Below are 20,043 nucleotides of genomic sequence, written 5' to 3' on the forward strand. Positions count from 1 at the left end.
CAGGGGCGTTGGGTGGCACTCAACAAAACTGCCGCCTCCCCCCCCCCCCCCTACAGCCACGGCCAACGCCGCGACCTGGCGCCACTCCAGAACGGCCCGAGGCCCTCCGTGGGGGGGGGGGGAGTACTACTGCCTGTCAGATCACTCGCCGACCTCCCGGCAGCCTCACCTGGCGTCTTCACTACTGCTGTGACCCCACGCCTACACTCAGATGGGCGCACATCACACAAAAACGCGCATCAAATGACACAAAACGCCCGGGAGCTGAGCAACCGCCGGGCGCGTGGCCCACGCGATGCACACTGAACGGACTGAACGACCACACAGACGTCTCTCTCTGCCACTCCGATCCCCAGCACAACCCTGACTGTCTGGGTGAGTCAGCTGGACAGAGGGCAAGGTCAATGTCCCCAGGGAATGCTGGCGGCCTCAGGAGCTACAGGCTGGGCCCAGTGTATACGTGTAGGTATGGGAGCAGTGCGGCGGCAGTGGCTGCTGCATGTCTCGGGCGGGCAGGGTATAACGTGCGCCACTCGGGGCGGACGTCGGCTACTGAATTCGCTGTGTATTCGGAATGCTTTAGTGATTTATGCTAATGGGAAGATATTTCCGTAAGTTATTGTACCTAATTTGATTCTGTAAGACAAAGACATTGCCGTAATTTTGATCCCATGTCAACCGTTTGGCTGTAGACTACGAGTACTGACGGATCCAGAAAAGTGACTTTCTGTGTTGGCCTTTTTAAAGATTTCTTCGAATTTCAAAGACTCCCCGGATATCATTTGCTTCTCCGCTGCTGTGCAATTTTAAAAGTAAATTTTTTGATATAGTTATTAAGTTTCCTTTTTAACCCGCGCCCCGCTGGGGGGGGGGGGAGAATCTGCCCCCTCCCGTTTTTCGCCAATAACTTCTAAACACGTTACACCAGCAACGTCAAACTTTCAGCACCTTATCATACACCAATTTGACACGTTCCCTAAAAATTTGAGCGAAATCCGTCGGATTTTTTTTTGAGGAAATGACGTTTTAGTGACGTCATGTTCGCCATTTTCGCCTCAAAAACGGCAAAATTTCAAACGCCGCTAACATCTTCATTTTTGAAGGAATCAAGACGTAACAAAAAAGGTTATACGTGATTTTACTTTGTCTTTGAAATGGCTAGCTCGGTTTTTTGAAAATTTTGGATTTTGGCCCAATTTTTTTAACTGACTTTTTTGGGAAAATAATTATAAAATCCAAATTAAAAAAAAAACGGAATATATGTCAGAGAATGGTTTATGTGCACCTACACTCCAATTTTTATGAAAATCGGTTCAAAAATGTGGGAGTTATTCAAAATTTTATGACGTCACGACACACAACATTTTTGAAAAATGATTTTTTTGGAAGCTCTAGACCTCGTACGGAAACAAAAATAGCACCATTAGATTCGCCGTGAAAAACTGCATCAGATAGACACCTTTTTAGGCCTTAACAACCAACTTCAAAATTTGATCTCACTTGACCTGACCTTGACCTGACCTCGACCTGAAATTCATCCAGATGTGGTCCATATCCCTTATTGAGTGTGCCTATTGAATTATATGAATAAAATGACCCATAAAACATGTGTCGCACATGCCCTTTTCTATATTTTGTTTTTGGTGACCTGACCTGACCTGACCTTGAACATGACCTTTGAATGATATTTTATGCAACGAATATTGTCTTGGTAGCCTAAGAACACGTTTTGGGCAATCAGTCTCCGTCCATTCTTCGGCAACTACGGTGCAAGGCCGATACTGTAGAAACTTGCATTTTGCACCCTTGACCTGACCTTGACCTGACCTCTGACATACTTAAGCAAAAAAGTTGTGCTTTTAAGATCCGTCTTGTTGAAAGCTTTCGATTGCCGTTTTCCCCGTCTTTCTACGACCATCGGTTCTGAAGTTAGACAGGGGGGGGCAGAATCTGCCCCCCCCCCAGCATGGGGCGCGTATGGCTGAATAGCCCAGCGGGGCGCGGGTTATGTGACGATACGACAAAGTATCCGGTTAATTTCGGACGCTCCGGGAGGGACAAAGGCCCAAAATGCCTATCCTTGGTTACACCAGTAGTAAAGACGTCAATAAAAGTAAAAAAGGCCTATTTTTACGAATAATGCAGATTTTATACGATAATGTTGAATATCCCAGCTGTAAAACCGATTTGAATGAAATTGCATTCCTTTTATGTATTGAACTGCATCAGATGAAGCATAATAGTGAAAGAAACATAAAAGGTCAAACCTAAAAGTTAAGGTCTCAAAGTGAAGGGTATTTGATTCTGATCCTGACCTTGATGGTTATTGGTCGGTCACTGAGTCATTTTGCAAAGAAGTCTATGAATCGTGACAAGATTGGGAAATGATTGCATATGAACCTTACATATGGACTAGTAAAATGTTGCCATAGCCGTTTTCACGACGGCCATCTGGTACACATTTGATGCACATCTGGTACAGATTTGGTGCAGATTTGGTCAAATCAGGATCAGCGTGTCTCTTAGCAGCTATCAGCTAGGGTTGCACTAATTGCTTATATGCCTGCTAGTGTCATTTTATCAGAGAGCATCATCGATTAACCCTCGCACGACCAGGCCATTTCTCATAACACGAACGACCAGGGGGGGGGGGGGTTGTTACGACCCCCCCCCCCTGGCGTTTCGAAACGGAAGGTCGTAGAGCTTAGCGGAAAAAACCAACGGATTGCTCTCAACGAGATCTCGCGATTGGTGGTATATTTTTTGGTCCTAGGTCAACATTTGACCTACTTTTGACCGGTCAGAGGTCAAATTTTCGGAAAAATAGACTTTTTTCAACTTTCGGCGGCGATTGCGGCAAAACGGTGGGAGATATCGACTTGAAACCTTCACTATCGTGTTCCTTGATCAATTCTCTATCGTTTGGTATGTATTTCGTTTCCCTATCTCTAAAAATGGCGCGTTGGGAGCGCCGGAAGTCGGCAAGGTCACAGTCGGCGGCAGAAATTCGAAAAATCAAAATTTAAATTTTTGAAATCTGATTGTATTTTTGGATTTGGGAGGTCCATTTGCTCCCTATAGAAGCTAATATTGCTGCATATTCCCATTGAGGTGACAAGAATTAGCAAAATAGTGGTTCGGGCGCTTTTCAAAAATAGTACCGGACGCTGTTCCTCTTGTGACGTCATAGCTCCGTGACCTGACCTGACCCGGTCAAATTTCTTATACCATATGATAGCCAATACTTGCCCCAACATGCATGGGAAGTTTCATCACGATCCATCAACCGATGTCCGTACCACCGGCAGGAAACCTCGGGCGTTGGCACTCAGTTTGTGAAAATCCGGCCGGAGGCTGTACCTCTTATGACGTCATAACTCCGTGACCTGACATGACCCGATCAATTTTTTTTCGGCAAAAGATGCGCAAAGGTTGCTCCAGAGGGTATTGAAAATTTCAGCTCTCTACGACAAGCCGTTTAGCGTGCACTTCGAAAAAACCTCAGGGGGGGGGGGTTGATACAACCCCCCTAGGCGTTCTAGGGTTAAAACACTGAAATAAATTCATAAAATGGAGATGTTTACTGTAAAAGAAATTAGGTGCAGATTTGGTGAAATCAGGTGCATTCGCCGGATAGCCCGTCGTAAAAATGGCTATTTTCTCTCTACTGCTTTTGTTATCAATCACCAAAATAATAGCAAGCTGCACAATGCAATGGAGAATTATTTTGAGGCAGCCGTTTCTCACTGAGCTACTTACTCCCTGCATTCCACCCGACATGCTTAGCCGCTACGGCGCGCCAGTCTAAGCCCAATGTCTTCTCCCTATTCTCTTATCTCACGACTCTGAACAATAGACTGAATTTCAATAGGCTGAAACGTCTGAACCAAACCAACCAAAACTACAAAGGGAATAGAACTGCACTATATAGAAAATTTATTAGTGCACATAACTGCCACTGAGCAGAAAGTAACTGTCTTCTAGAAAACAATGCGGGTGAAAGGCAATATCATAACGTCCACACAGCAGACACGGATGGACAATGAGGCATTGAGCCTACGTCTAAGTAGGTACTAGGTATTAGTCTATAGCGTCTTTGGCTTCTCTGCTTCCAGGCTTTTGGCGAACAGAAGGCTGTCGGGGACAAGCTATCCTCTGATCTCGCCATTTGAGCTGTGTCAACGGAATCTACCTCTGCGAATTGCCCTCGGTGCTGCAGACACGGGGCAGCTACTCTGCTTGGTCGACAGGGCTATATCGTGCATTACCAGCCGGCGTGGGGATGAAGACAGGCAAAGCCAATGGGACGGTGAAGGGAAGTGAGATAGAGATGGAAAGGGGATAAATAGCTAAATAGGTGTCATATAGCTCAATAGGTGTGATAAATAGTGAGGGTGTCTCGCACTCGGAGGTGTCGATGAACGCTATCGATGTTTCCGACTACGTTCCAGCGACTTCCTCATTCATCAATGGCGAGGGGGAGCGTCTCAAGTCAAACATCTTTCTAAATCCCCGATGCATTTCAGGATTTCTCCTGATAACGAACTATTTCACAGGTATCCACAAAACCTCAAATGACAGCGGATGTCGGGCGTGAGATGAGCCTCAATGCATCGAGTAGGTCTAATATACGACCGGATTGACAGTGCCACTGCCGTGCAGCTGTGGAGCTTTGTTGCATCTGTGGCATTTGCAGCAACATGTAACACCATGAGTAAATCGATCGCGCTGCATTGGCCACATTTCGTGCGAGTGAGACACGAGATGTTTTATAAACCCGTTACAAAAGTCCCGTCACAAGCCCACAACACAACTTTCCCTATTAGTAAAGTAATCTTGTTTCCCTCGGCACGCTACATTCATAAATTCCTCGCCTGTCTTACCTCAGGAGACTGTCGTATGTGCCCGGCTGTCGCCTTCGTCGGCTTCGTCGGACGCTGTCAGACAGCGGCGTGAGGCGGCGGCGGCGTCCGTCCCGGCTCGTACCCGTCCGGTCGCGTGCGGCGGTGCCGACAGAGGCCTCGTCGACGGCGACGATCGGTCCCGACGCGCCGGCACGGGGCGCCGGCGGTCCCGCTGTCGGATCGATACACGGACAGACGGCACAAACGGACCGGCTTAATAGCGCCCAACACTGAGCGCCAGCGCGGTTTGAGCTGAGTGAATGCACTGCGCACTGCACAGACCACGAAAAAGCTGGGTCTAAGTGCACCACATAGATCACGCTAGATACCCGCGCCGTGAGGGGGGCGTTTTTACACCCCCCCCCCTTCAGGTTTTTAGCGAATATCTAAAAAATGGCGGCGCTAGTACCTACACCTGTTTCTACGTCTTTTTCGCACATGTTATAAAAATTTCAGACCCCTGTCATTCAATTGGTCAGGTCCCCAGGTCACGTCAAGTGACCTTACATCAGAAAAAGTTCGAAGGCTCGCTGCAGCTACACCGACTGAGCGAACACTTTGAAACTTTTAGTGATTGCTTAGGGTAACAGTATGCATAAAATGTATATCTCGGAGTTTTTATATCGCCCCTAAGGCTAGGTCAATTTTGCGACTTCGATCTCCACTACCTAACTACTGGAAGAAAATTAAAATGCGCCTCTTCTTTTGGACGAATGGCGTTCTAAACCCTCTCAAACATAGGTTCATATGTACCTAAACATGACACACTGAATCGGAAAATTGCAACTGTGACCCCTTTGTGTGCCCCTGAGTTCATCTTAGGTCATGAAAGGTCTTCAGCATTTTTTTTTTTTTTACTTTAACCCGCGCCCCGCTGGGGGGGGGCAGAATCTGCCCCCCCTCCCGTTTTTCGCCAATAACTTCTAAACGCGTTACGCCAGCGACGTCAAACTTTCAGTACCTTATCATACATCAATTTGACACGTTCCCTGAAAATTTGAGCGAAATCCGTCGGAAATTTTTTGAGAAATTGACGTTTTAGTGACGTCATGTTCGCCATTTTCGCCTCAAAAACGGCAAAATTTCAAACGCCGCTAACTTCTTCATTTTTAAAGGAATCAAGACGTAACAAAAAAGGTTATACGTGATTCTACTTTGTCTATCAAATGGCTATCTCGGTTTTTTGAAAATTTTGGATTTTGGCCAAATTTTTTCCAAAAAACTGACTTTTTTGGGAAAATATTTATAAAATCCAAAATTTTGAGTTTATCGAAAAAACCGGAATATATGTCAAAGAAGTTGTCTATGTGCACCTACATACCAATTTTGAGAAGAATCGGTTCAAAAATGTGGGAGTTATTCAAAATTTTATGACGTCACGACACACAATTTTTTTGAAAAATGAATTTTTTGGAAGTTCTAGACCTCGTACGGAAACAAAAATAGCACCATTCGATTCGCCGTGAAAAACTGCATCGGATAGACACCTTTTTAGGCCTTAACAACCAACTTCAAAATTTGACCTCACTTGACCTGACCTTGACCTGACCTCGACCTGAAATTCATCCAGAGGTGGTCCATATCACTTATTGAGTGTGCCTATTGAATTCCATGAGTAAAATGACCCATAAAACATGTGTCGCACATGCCCTTTTCTATATTTTGTTTTTGGTGACCTGACCTGACCTGACCTGACCTTGACCTTGACCTTTGAATGACATTATGTGCAACGAATATTGTCTTGGTAGTCTAAGAACACCTTTTGGGCAATCAGTCTCAGTCCATTCTTCGGCAACTACGGTGCAAGGCCGATACTGTAGAAACTTGCATTTTGTACCCTTGACCTGACCTTGACCTGACCTCTGACCTACTTAAGCAAAAAAATTTGGGCTCTTAAGATTCGCCTTGTTGAGAGCTTTCGATTGCCGTTTTCCCCGTCTTTCTACGACCATCGGTTCGGAAGTTAGACAGGGGGGGGCAGAATCTGCCCCCCCCCCCCAGCAGGGCGCGTATGGCTGAATAGCCCAGCGGGGCGCGGGTTAACATATGAGTTATGACGGAGAGGTGCTAGAGCGGTGAAAACACTTCATGACGTGTAGATGTGTTCAGCAATCAGCTCGACGATAGGTACGAATAGTCTGATAAGTGATATGCAACATGACCCTTTCCTTGAGCTGAGGTCATTTTTTTCCAAATGACCTTTCAAGGTCAAATCATAGTTCATTCGACGTCTTGACGACTGACGAGAGAAACACGATGCCCTCTGGAGGCTAGACCGTTGATCTGAGGTCAACTCTGAGGACACGGTAGCGAAAGAGCGCTAAAAGAGCTATCGAATGCGCTTTTCCGTGGCGCTGTAGTAGCTCTCTTGGTTCCCGAGTTGTCCGTCGGGGGTTCAGAATTGTTGAAATCGACAAAATTTGACCTTTGCTGATCTCTGGTGGCCTGACCTTTGTGAAGTGTTTTCAGGGGCGCAGCCAGGAAAAACTTTCGGAGGGGGCTAGAATTGGTGAGGGCGCCAATTTTGGCTCAGGAGGGCGCCAATTTCGGGTAAGGAGGGCGCCAATTCCGGCTCAGGAGGATGCTGTCAATGCCGAGCAAGGACGGCAAAATGTACACTCATTTTTCCCTTACATGGTCACGCGACCTTATTCCACTCAAACTACGGCTTATTCTAGGCATTCCAGATGAAAACTGCCTTTATTTTACGTATTTCAAACGGAAGCGAGGCGCGGCAGTCTTGAAGGCAAACACAAACGGGCTGCGAATGTCTGCATTACTGGTGTATTTTTCGACCCCATGGCTCAGTTCCTCCGTCCTTCGGCTCAAATTCAGGTTTAAAATTCTGGTGTCAAGCGTCGTCTGGCTTACGAGTTACGGCCGACCCAAAAAGGACGATGGTAACAAGTGGATGGGTTGAATGAGAGTGAATAAGATGAGTGAATAGTTTGCCGGTCGGGCCAATGGCACTGACGTGCTCGATGGATGTTTGCCGAACTCGATGCAGTGAGCTCAAAATTAACACGCGCACCGACGGGGGGTCTGCGTCAACTTAGTACCGACGGGGGGGGGGGGGGGGCGGATGACCGCCCCCTCCCCCCTGAGATCTCGAGAACGAAGCAAGCTAGCGACAAGCGGTAAACGGTATCGGATACGCACGGACAAGATCTACAATTTTTAAAAAGGTCATTTTCAGGTCAGGTCAAAGATGACGTCACACGGGTCAGAAAGTCAAAATGGCGGCGCTAGATATGGATAAGTTTTTTTCTCAAATAACTTTCGAATTAGTCAAGATAGGAACAAACTAAGGGCATAATCGTGATCCTCTCGTCAATAAGCATCGAATGATATATATATGGTGCCCTAGAAAGGACAAGGTCAAAGGTTGACCTCAGGGCACGTGACCTCGAGGTCATCATGTATATCATTCGATGCGTCTTGACGAGCTGAACACAATGAGACCATCCGCGCGGCTGCATCTTGTTCCTGTACGGAGTTATTGGCAACAAATATTTGGTGACCTTTGACGACGTCACATGACCTTACAGCTGCTCAACAGCAAAACAGACCTCAAGGTAGTGAATTTTGATCGTATGTAAAGTCATGTATGGTATATGGGGCCATTCCGACCCGTTTTAGTGGTAAAACAGGGAGTTGATTTTTCCCCCATTGACTTATAATGGGGAGGTCGAGAAATTGACCTGACCTTAGGTCACCGGTATCAAAATTCCGAGATATACAAATTGCAGTTACTAATGACCTTATATTATCCTGCGACTTTCAAAGGCATCTGACATCTACTGTACCTCTGGCACGGTGACAAAGCTGCAAAAAAGTGACTTGAGGTTGGGTCATTCGAAGTGACCTGGTGACCTGACCTTGAAAGTCAGGAGGTTCAAACTTGCACATCATGTGTAAAATTGATGAGAGAATAGTCGTACCAAATTTCGCGGCGCTACATGCCGCAGTTATCCCACTATTCGCGAAAAACCTCAGGGGGGGCGGATATCCGCCCCCCCCGTCGGTGCGCGTGTTAAGGCGCTGGCCGGGCACATATTTGCTACGACCAGTACTTTTCACGATTCAGACCGAAACGTGAAAAATAGCCCCAAAACCCTATGGCGGGCACCTCTCCGCGGCGCCCGGCCGCGGGTCGCTAGTTCCCGAAACGACACACCATGTTCATTTTTCTCCATTGACTTGTAATGGAAAGGTCACGCCACTGACATGACCTTAGGTCTTGGATATAAAAAAAATCGAGATATACAAATTGTATGCGCCCATAACAGCATGCAATCCACCAAGTTTCAAACCTTTCTGACAAACACTGCAGGCTGGACATGATTGCAAACTTTTTTTAGGTTTGGTCAGTTAACTTGACCTGGTGACCTGACCTGACATGACCTGTGGTGAAAAATTTCACACATTGTCCAAAATTGATGTACCAAAAGCTACCCCAAGCGGCTCGGCGCTGCGCGCCGCGGTTTTTTATTCACACGCAAAAAACGCGACAGGGTGGTAACATATGCCCCCCGCCCCCCCCCCCCCCCACTGGGGCGAAGGTTAACCGCCCTTCCTCACGATCACGAACAGCAGTAACAGTTCAATAAGTAAGCAGGCTCAGGAGTCAGGATAAGAAAACAATATATTTTACAAAACCACTTTAGTACGCGGCTTACAACCTTACGCTGGCAACGGTAGGTCGAAAAATATTGTTTTGATGATTGTTATTAATAAATTGTTTTCTAAACACCAATAAACCTAGGTATTGGGTTCAGTCAGAAAATGTCAATGACGAGGGCGCAATTAGGAGACTGGGCGCAGATTGGGCACTTGCCCCTACAGCTTTTATGTCTGTGTTATTTTTCTGACTGTATCTTCAAAGCTATAGGCATGACAACTCCCGCAAAACCTTTTTTAACTCGAAAATGGCAGAACATGACGTCACTCTGACGTCATTTGCGGCCAACCTATCATAGCCTTTGGAAAAAGTTTTGGTCACCATGTGTAAAAGTGATGCCCGGAAAGGTGCTGAAAGTTTGGTGACGATCGGCGCAGCGGTTCTGCAGAACCGCTTCGATATATCTTCATGAAGATATATCGAAAAGTCTGGGGGGGAGGCAAAAGAATAGCCCCCCCCCCCCCACCACCACCATCACCAGGGCCTCGTTTCATAAAGCGAGTCCGTAACTTACGCCGGTTTTTGGGCTTGAATTAGGTACAAGCGCATGTGAAACGATAAATTTCCCCTTCTCCCTTCTGTTCTTGCTTGCAAGATCAATACCTAAATAGTTCAACGATTCAAACTATCGTCATCGCTTCACATGCACTTGCAAAGACCAAAAACCGGCGTATGTTACGGACTCGCTTTATGAAACGAGGCCTAGGGCGCCGAGAATATGACAAGAAGAGACGGTATGACAGAGAGGGAGAGAGAGGGAGGGAGGGAGGGAGAGAGAGAGAGGGGGACCGGAGGGGAAGGGAGGGGGAGGGAGGACTGTACTTTGCATGCCTATAAACCTTGAGTGAGTATTAAGGCTTGGTAATGGAAGGCAGGTAACAGGTATATATGTTGACCAGCATTTCCAGTTCATTTACATACAAAACCCTCATATAACATAGCCGGAGCCCTATTATTAGCGTATTTTCCCGACGGCTTACCTTTCCCTTTGTTAAATGTCAGAAGCTCTCAGCGAACATTTAGAACATAAGGATGAATATTTAAATTCTTGATGATAGAAAGAAATCGATCTCCCATATTATTGAAATCTATGGAATAATAAACATTTTATTTCAAATCAGACAGAAACTATACTATCAGATTATTTTATTTAGCGGCTGCGTTCTATGTCGTAAGAAGCATATACGCCACACCTGCGCCATGTATTTTTGTACAGCAGCTGCCAAGTTTGTTTACATGTGTTTTGCACAAGATTCTTACAGTTACAGATAATTTTCCATTTTTGTTATATACACGTGATATACACTGTGGTTTTGCACAGGGCAAGGCACAGGGGGCAAAGGGCATATAGAACAACAAATTTGCATGGGGGGGACGAAAGATAAAGGTCAAGATGGGCACTGGTGCAGGTGTGCAGAAATTTGATAGTTTTCGCATCAGCATCAGCATAGCTTCCTTTGTCATTGCCAAAACTGTTTCACTGAAGGTTTCACTTATCATTATCTTTGTCTTTATTGAGTTTGTTTTCTCTTTTTCGCAATAATAGTAGATCTAGAAAGGCGGTAGATTGACAGCATATTTGCCCATATTAACATCCCTTTCTTTCAGATCCTTTCAAGATCCTTGCATGCAATACTGATTTATCAATTTACTTTAAAATCAAGGCCGTATATAGGAGGTAGAATGGTTAGCCGTTTGTTTACATCGGTGACCTCGACAGATGACATCAGTAGGTGTCTTGTCTACCAATCTTCGCCAATATTAATCTTCCGAGGATTGTATACTCTAAGGCAGTTTGATATTAACCTTTAGGCTCCCTTAGAGCCTAAAAAATATAATTTATGCACAGCAAAGTCTTAAAAATTGACCAAACCTTGACACCCTCACCCTGTGACATCATCTGTCTACTGAGCCCTCCCTATGTGGCAGCATAGAACCGTGGTATCGGTAACCCGGGCGTCACCGGTAGTGTTTTCGTGCAAGGCTATGGTTTCCTGTATTAGGCTGTCATGCCAAGCCGAAGCATGCTCTGAGTCACTGGGTAAGAGATGATAACGTACCACCTGATCAGTATCGACTGACTCAGACCGACTCAACCGACTTAAATCGATTCCGATCAACTCGGACAGACTCAAAACGACTCAGGCAGGCTCTAACCGATTCAGGCAGACTCAAGGTGACTCGAGCGACTCAAACCGATTCAGATCGACTCAGACCGACTCAAACTAACTCAGACCGACTCAAACTAACTCAGACCGACTCAACCGACTCAAATCGATTCCGATCGACTCAAATCGATTCCGATCGACTCAGACAGACTCAGAACGACTCAATCCGATTCAGGCAGACTCGAACCGACTCAGGCAGACTCAGACCGATTCAGATCGATTCAGGCCGACTCAGATAGACTCAGAACGACTCAAACTGACTCAGATCGATCGACTCAACCGACTCAAATCGATTCAGGTCGACTCAGAGTTCAGACAGACTCAGATAGACTCGAAACGACTCAAAATGACTCAGACCGACTCAACTAACTCAATCGATTCCGATCGACTTAGACAGACTCACAACGACTTAAACCGACTCAGGCAGACTCTCAGTGACTCGACCAATTCAGATCGACTCAGATCGACTCAAATCGATTCCGATCGACTCAGACAGACTCGGAACGACTCAGGCAGACTCAAACCGACTCAGGCACACTCAAACTGACTCGACCGACTCAAACTGATTCATATCGACTCAATCCGACTCAGCTAGACTCAGAACGACTCAACCTGACTCAGACCGAATCAACCGACTCAAATCGATTCCGATCGACTCAGACAGACTCAGAACGACGCAGACAGACTCAGTCAGACTCTAACTGACTCAACCGACTCAAAACGATTTAAGACCGACTCAGACAGACCCAGCGGTGACCTGAATCATCAGACCTGAATCGGTTTGAGTCGATCGAGTCAGTTTGAGTGTGCCGAGTCTGTCTGAGTCTGCCTGAGTCTGCCTGAGTCCGTCTGAGTCGATCGGAATCAATTTGAGTCGGTTGAGTCGGCCTGAGTCAGTTTGAGTCGTTCTGAGTCTATCTGAGTCGGTCTGAGTCGATCTGAATCGGTCTGAGTCTGCCTGCGTCGGTTTGAGTCTGCCTGAGTTGGTTTGAGTCTGCCTGAGCCTGTTAGAGTCTCTCTGAGTCGTTCTGAGTCTGTCTAAGTCGATCGGAACGATTTTAGTCGGTTGAGTCGTTCTAAGTCAGTTTGAGTTGTTCTGAGTTTATCTGAGTCGATCTGAATCGGTCTGAGTCTGCCTGAGTCTGTCTGAGTCGTTCTGAGTCTGTCTGAGTCGTTCTGAGTCTGTCTGAATCGATTGGAATTGATTTGAGTCGGTTGAGTCGGTCTGACTTAGTTTGAGTGGGTCTGATTCGATCTGAATCGGTTTGAGTCGGTCGAGTCAGTTTGAGTCTGCCTGAGTCGTTCTGAGTCTGTCCGAGTCGATCGGAATCGATTTAAGTCGGCTGAGTCGGTCAGGGTCTGAGTCAATTTGAGTCGTTCTGGGTCGGACTGAGTCGATCTGAAGCAGTTTGAGTCGGTCGAGTCGGTTTGAGTCTGCCTGAGTCAGTATGAGTCTATCTGAGTCTCAGTCGATACTGATAGCGTGGTAAGTATGGTGGTAAGCTATCTTCTCTTACCCAGTGACGTCACAGCATGCTTCGGCTTGGCACGACGGCTTAATGAAACCTTAACTTTGAACGAAAACGCTACCGGTGACCCCAGGGTTACCGATACCAGAACCGTAACCCCCTGGTTAACTTAGGTTATAACTTAGGTAGGTACTTACTTCTTTAAGGATTTGTTTCCTTCATCAGCACACTCAACCAAAGTCCAATTTTAGAACACTGCATGTAATAATACCTGACTTTTATCGCACAATTTTAACAGCATAGAAAGCTTTGGCCTTTGGGTGCTGGAGTGAGTGTCGGTTTGTAAAGGAGAACAAAATCTTTTGGACTCGATTGGAACCAGAAAGGGGTTTTAATACGAACTCAACACTGTCTCCATAGTCCACTATGAACTTTGTTTTCATTATATGGATTTTAATAGAAGCATGGAGTCAGAGTCAAAGTTGCTTTTTGAAGCCCGTATGACCAATTTATGTCCACTTAAGATGAGAGGCAGCATCACAAGCTTTCTTACTCCCTTGTCCTCTCCTTTTAACTTCTAGGTGGTAAGAACTTCTAGGTAGGTACCTAAGCCGAATCACCCAAAAATCCATAGACTCCGTAGTCCTGCTCTCATTGTTCTTTTTCATGAAGATTGTACAATCCTTTGTCGTTTGTAGATGTGTCATTTTCAAAGTACAATGCTACAAACTAGTTTGCTTCATAAAGCCTGGACATGATGTGTGACTTCAAATAACCTAGTATGTTTTTCCCGCAGGACGTAGACTGCCGTAACATGCTGCCTGCATTGTGTACTGATATTATGGATGGAGGATAGCTAAATAAAGCCTAGCAGCAGGCTGATAAATAAGAATGCTGGGAGCTCTTTGAAGGGATGTATCTTGAATTATTGGATGATCAAGAAAATTATAACTTGGACATGGGATCTGTTGTGGTGAGTATCTAACCTAGAGCCTAGATCTAACCTAACGTAACCCAGTCTAACCCAACATAGAGCCTAGACTTAACCTATAGTTATCTAGAGCTAGAGAATGGCCTCTTTTGTGTCCATGCCTGGCAATCTTTGAACTGGTGTTCAGTGCTAAGTTGTTCATCTTTGTTATGAGTTGAGTTATGTGCTGCTCACTGAGTTTTTTTGGTGAGATATTATCCCCAACCCCATCAATTTTGCTGATAGTTTGAACCAGTTTGAACAAGGACACTCTAAGCACATTTATTGCATCAGAAGCCCAATATGATCTTTCTGACTTTTTGCTGGGTGAATGTTTGCCACTGATGTTTTTCAAGACCTGACTTTGAAACAGCTTCTGTTCTTTCTGACACAGGTGATAAGAAACCCATCCTCCTTATTTTTAGAGTGAATGATATCGCTTAGCAACCCTCATTAAGTGGGGACTAGACTGTATGTCAGAAAATACCATACATTGAAATTGGTGCTTTGACAGTGGACGAATTATAAGAGCAACATGGGTGCCAGTCACTGAACTGTAGTGCGTAAATGTCATGCTCTTACCAAATGTAGTTTCCAGTGTTGTCTTATAGGGCAATATTTGATTGAACGACTGACAGTGTTTTGGTCTCTAGCTGTCAGCGCTGCATCGCTGGAAACGCCAGGAGTCGAGCCGACGGCAGCGCCTCTGCCGGCAATCGCTGAAACGACGCCGCGAGCAGCAGCGCAGTCGGCAGGCGAGCTTAGGGTACGGTGGGGCACTGCATCGTGGGGTACGACGAGACGCGCATTATTGTTCAGCGTGCTTTTCGCTGGGCGCGTCATGGCACCCTTGTTTTCATTATACGTTCTAGATACATTTTTTATCGATATCTTAAAAAAATATGAAACAATGTTGTTATACAATGACTTTTAGGACTGCCAACAGAAGTCATAGTCACAACATCTTGTTCATATTTACTCGATGGGCCATGCGGTGATCATCGCCTCATGTAATGGCGCTTGTTTGTGTGGGTAAGCTACACAGTACACACATCTGCCTGAGTCTGTGAACCTCGAGCTGTAATTTATTTCGGGCTACCCGATGGACTGAAGGTGTTCTCTTCTGTCCCGTCAGTGAGGCGGAGGCGGTCGTCCCTCCGCCAACTCCCCACAGCCGGCCGGGGTCGGCTATCACTCGAGAGCGGCCCGCTGCAGAGGTGGGTGGACTATGCGCTTTCTCACTTCATTCAAAATGTCGTGTCCTGCCATTTGCGATTGGCATTGAACAATGCTAATGATACAGGACTTGTCAGATCTGCTAATGATCGTTATGTTATAGGTAGTAAGCTGCTTTTTGAATATGAATTTACACTAAATGCGATAAGAAGGTAATGTGGATGAAACAATTGTTCATCTGATTGTTTTACATCAGTGGTTATCTTGTCTCAAAACATACAAGAATATTGAGTCCCGCAGAGTGTTTGCCCCATCACTTTTCAATGAAGTTTATCTGGGAAATGGATTGATGCTGTCACACTAAATTCACCCAATGTCCTCTCATGCCTTGACAGGGCCGTAGCGGAACCGTATCGGGCACCTCGGAACGCGGGGCGGGACGTCAGCTACATAAGAATGGGGACGAATCTCGACCGCCAACTGCCCTCCCAGCTAGCGGTGCTGCTCAGGGTAAGACAAAAAAGATATTGGTATTTCATTTTTGTAATCCTGCTTACAGATTCCAGTGACCTTTGATAGGGGTATACCAACTTAATTAGATATTTATTGCTTGGTGCTTTTCAACCTTAACCCTCGCCCGTAAACGGCGATCTGCCACCTTCGCCCATGCAGGGGGGGGGGGGGGGTGCGACCCCCCCCCCCTTGGCGTTTGAAAACGGAGCGTCGTAGAGCTTAGCGGAAAAGACCAACGGATTGCTCTCGCCGAGATCTCGCGATTGGTGGTATATTTTTGGTCCTAGGTCAACATTTGACCTACTTTTGACCGGTCAAAGGTCAAATTTTCGGAAAAATATACTTTTTTCAACTTTCGGTGGCGATTGCGGCAAAACGGTGGAAGATATCGACTTGAAACCTTCACTATCGTGTTCCTTGATCAATTCTCTATCGTTTGGTATGTATTTCGTTTCCCTAGCTCTAAAAATGGCGCGTTGGGAGCGCCGGAAGTCGGCAAGGTCACAGTCGGCGGCAGAAATTCGAAAAATAAAAATTTAAATTTTTGAAATCTGATTGTATTTTTGGATTTGGGAGGTTCATTTGCTCCCTATAGAAGCTAATATTGCTGCATATTCCCATTGAGGTGACAAGAAATAGCAAAATAGTGGTTCGGGCGCTTTTCAAAATAGTACCGGACGCTGTTCCTCTTGTGACGTCATAGCTCCGTGACCTGACCTGACCCGGTCAAGTTTCTTATACCATATGATAGCCAATACTTGCCCCAACATGCATGGGAAGTTTCATCACGATCCATCAACCGATCTCCGTACCACCGGCAGGAAACCTCGGGCGTTGGCACTCAGTTTGTGAAAATCCGGCCGGAGGCTGTTCCCTTTGTGACGTCATAACTCCGTGACCTGACATGACCCGGTCAAATTTTTTTTTATCAAAAGATGCGCAAGGTTTGCCCCATAAGGTACCCAAAATTTGGCGGCGCTGCGCGCCGCCGTTTTTGCACTATTTCCGAAAAACCTCAGGGGGGGGGGGGGGTTGCACCAACCCCCCCCCTACATGGGCGAGGGTTAATGTGGGGTTTTACTTAGACTTTGACTTGTTTCGTTGTAAATGCCTAACAAGAATGAAGTCGCTCATTTGTGCCACGAGTGTAGGTCACGGTCCCCTTCTCCCCCTCCGTTTGGAGTCTCGGCCGCGCCCCCGTTTCGGCGGCAGCTGACGGCGGATGGGCCGGTGTGTTTCAGTGGTGTGTCCTCGTCCGGACTGCGGCACGATGTGTCTGTCGGCGTCCCAGCAGGGCGGGCCGCCCCACCACCGTAGGACCGAGCTGCAGCCGCCGCCCGGCGTGCCGGCAGAGTTCCTAGCGACGGACGGCGGCGGCAGCGGCGCTGATAGAGGTCTGGAGGCACTGCGCTGTCCGGCCTGCGACTGGTGCGTAGCCGTGCGCGTGGGCGCCGTCTGGACGCCTCTGGAGGTGCTGCTGCGGGACACCCAGCGCCGCGGTCCCGGCTGGCACCGGGTCACCTCACTGGCCGACCGGGCCGCCCTCTATCTGCTGCTCGTCTACATTTACGGCGAGCGCGAGCGGTCGGCGGCGCGGCGCGAGCCGGCGCTCCGCCCGCCGCCGCCGGGCGACTCGGCGCTGCTGCTGTTCGCCGAGGACGGCTCCGCGGTCGGCTGCGCCACGCTGAAGCGGCGCGGACAGCTGCTGCGTGAGCGCGCCGGCCCGGAGCGCTTCCAGATGGATATCCTGGACACGGTGTTTGTCCGGTGCGCGGCCCGCCGCTCGGGCCGGACGCTGGCGCTCCTGGAGAAGCTGGCGGGCGCCGCGGCGCGGCTGGGCCGCCAGCTGGGGGTGACGCGGCCCACGCCGGCCATGCGCCGTCTGCTGCGCGCCTTCCTGGCCGGCAGGCCGTGGGCGCGCGACCTGCTCTTCGAGGTCACCTGGGCGGCCGGCGTGCACAATCGCACCAACATCTGGGAGCAGCTGGTGGCGGACGGCGCCGGCGAGGGTCCCGAGGGCGCCGCCCCGTCGTCATCCAGTGCCTGAGAACACTGTGGCGGATCGGTGAACCGAAGCCGCTCCCAGAGGACCGGCATACGGTTTTCTACGGTGATGCTGCCGGCGATCACGGGAACTCGAGCTTGTGAGCTTTTACATGAATCCAGTACCTAATTGCAACCACCAAAAAGGACCGATGCTATGGTAAGTTCTGATGCTGTGCAGCTTTTCTTACTGATATTGATCCAACTAGCCGGGCTTAGTTTACTATCTCTGCGTAGTAAGTCGGTAGAATATGCTCGCTTTGCAGTTTTCAACTCTGTAGTTTGTTCCATGAAGTAGGTTTTCATTATTTTATCAAAGCTGGTGATGCCGATGGAGAATCATTGACGACAATTGGCAGCCAGGGTTATTAGGGAACGGTGCCTGCATGGTAAAGTGAATCCATGGAACCTGGCTTGATTCGGTGCATATTTTATCTATATTTATCAAAGTACAAAAGGCTGGCAGATCACCATAAATACTCCAGAAATCCTAACTATATATGCAATGCGCTTGTGACTTACAGCCGTCAACGCATAAGTGTATAGTGTATAGTTGTACCTACCTAATTTGAATCGGTCATTTCATGCATATTTTGCTTATTGAGTTACGAGGGATTGCTTGCGCTGTGCGCCGTCTGATTAACTCCGTGTTGTGTGCAAATGATTCCCGGTACTACCGTTGACCTGCCGGATCGGCGAGGTCCCGGCTCTCTGACTGCGCTATGCCCGCCGGCTGTGACCGGTCACAGTCTGTGCCCCCACTAACGACGGCTCATGTGTAACACACACCGCGGCCGGCCGGCCGATCGATCGCCCTGGCGATCAAACAGCGCTGGCTGGCTCGCTCCGCGGCCGCGCCGCCGGTGGTGACTGATCCAGAGTCTGTGCTCTCCGCACTGGACCGGACACGGACGGACCGTACCGGCCACTTACTTAGCGCCGGCCGGAACGCGGAACTGTGCATGTTTCCTTACGAGCGCCAGACACATGAAGCCAGGCGAGCTTTCCGCGCACGAGTAGTGTGCCAGCGTCGTTCGAATTAAGTGTGGTAAATGAAGAACGAATGAGGTCCCTATCTCAGGGGGTTCTGCGTGACGCGAACCGCCAAGGAACGAGTCGTTCCAAATCTGCGTGCTTTCCGCACCGATATATTTTATATCTCATACCGTCTTCACTCAGGTCAGCATCTATTTTTATAAGAAAATCATATTTAATGAGTTGATTTTATGGATATGGTGTCGGGGGATGGGACAGGTGTAGCAGCACCAGGGCGGCGCTGGCGCCGGTCGCTCCGGTGCCCGCTCGGCCGCGGCGGGGCCGCTCTATCCTGTGTAGCCGGTGCGCCCGGCCGGGCCCCGCGGCCTCCTTCACGCCGTGTGACCGGCCGGCGTCGGTCGCGTGCCATAGAAATCGGAGCTTTCATAATCTCATGAGTGGGTTGCGCGAGCGGCGGGTGGGAGCGTGCCGCCGCGGGCAGCTCGCCGCGTCTGTACCTGTCACTGGCTGTTTGCTACAGGGGCTATGGGCCTCGGGACGGGCAGAGGGGCCGGCGCAGCTGGCCGGGCCCCAGCGCACCCGGTCGTGGTGTCCCCATCGCGAGCCTCGGGAGAAGCGCTCGGTGAACCAGGTGTGCTTTGGTTCGGTAGCGTAGGACTTATGCATTTTGTGTTTGTAGATTGTTGTATATATCATCTCTACTGTAGCTTCAGGCTCTTGTATTGACAAGGGCCGGTGTAAAAATCTTTTTTTAGAAGACTCGTTCATCTGGAGATTGTCAGCTGCAACTTGAATCTCACCGGTGAACAAATAAAACTGAACACACGTTCTACTTGGCGTCTGATATTCCCACGTCCGCGGCCGTAACTGACGCTAGCTGGGCGATGTAGCTCCACGGGGCAAATGGCGTAACACTGGGAGCGTGTTGGCGGGGCGACACACCAGGGGTACGTATTACCGTCAAGCTTGGGAATGGTGGGTGGTGTGAGATATGCAAGAAAAAACACCTACGACTTTGAACATTGGGAAAATGGGAAGCTGTTTTATGGTAACATCACTGATATACCGCTATCTGATATTTTAACAATTTGGGAATTCGATCCTGGAGTGTTGAAATCCTATC

The 20,043-nt window shown here is 48.1% G+C and overlaps 1 protein-coding gene across 4 annotated transcripts; it reads left to right on the forward strand.

The window, feature by feature from the left end:
- Positions 1 to 10,789: 10,789 nt before the first annotated feature.
- On the forward strand, positions 10,790 to 19,752 carry LOC122369558. Of its 4 annotated transcripts, none has more exons than XM_043344392.1 (6): positions 10,790 to 10,811; positions 14,019 to 14,195; positions 14,846 to 14,958; positions 15,328 to 15,409; positions 15,764 to 15,878; positions 17,123 to 19,752. In XM_043344392.1, exons 2-6 carry the CDS (start codon positions 14,136 to 14,138, stop codon positions 17,926 to 17,928), a joined length of 1,176 nt encoding a protein of 391 aa, XP_043200327.1. In that variant the 5' UTR covers positions 10,790 to 10,811; positions 14,019 to 14,135; the 3' UTR covers positions 17,929 to 19,752. The 4 variants fall into 4 exon arrangements, with proteins under 4 accessions (XP_043200327.1, XP_043200328.1, XP_043200329.1 ...); XM_043344393.1 differs by having other exon boundaries at positions 10,807 to 10,846; XM_043344394.1 differs by lacking the exon at positions 10,790 to 10,811 and adding an exon at positions 10,816 to 10,994.
- The last annotated feature ends 291 nt before the right edge of the window (positions 19,753 to 20,043 follow it).

Source organism: Amphibalanus amphitrite, unplaced genomic scaffold, assembly GCF_019059575.1.
Source record: "Amphibalanus amphitrite isolate SeventyFive unplaced genomic scaffold, NRLGWU_Aamphi_draft 001049F_arrow, whole genome shotgun sequence".
Classification (NCBI taxonomy): domain Eukaryota; kingdom Metazoa; phylum Arthropoda; class Thecostraca; order Balanomorpha; family Balanidae; genus Amphibalanus; species Amphibalanus amphitrite.

Bases quoted from the DNA above. Each gene is read 5' to 3' on its own strand.
- LOC122369558 (XM_043344392.1), top strand. From the start codon at position 14,136: ATGTATCTTGAATTATTGGATGATCAAGAAAATTATAACTTGGACATG. The intron at 14,959-15,327 runs GTACGGTGGGGC...CTGTCCCGTCAG, and splicing joins AGTCGGCAGGCGAGCTTAGG to TGAGGCGGAGGCGGTCGTCC. The intron at 15,879-17,122 runs GTAAGACAAAAA...GGTGTGTTTCAG, and splicing joins AGCTAGCGGTGCTGCTCAGG to TGGTGTGTCCTCGTCCGGAC.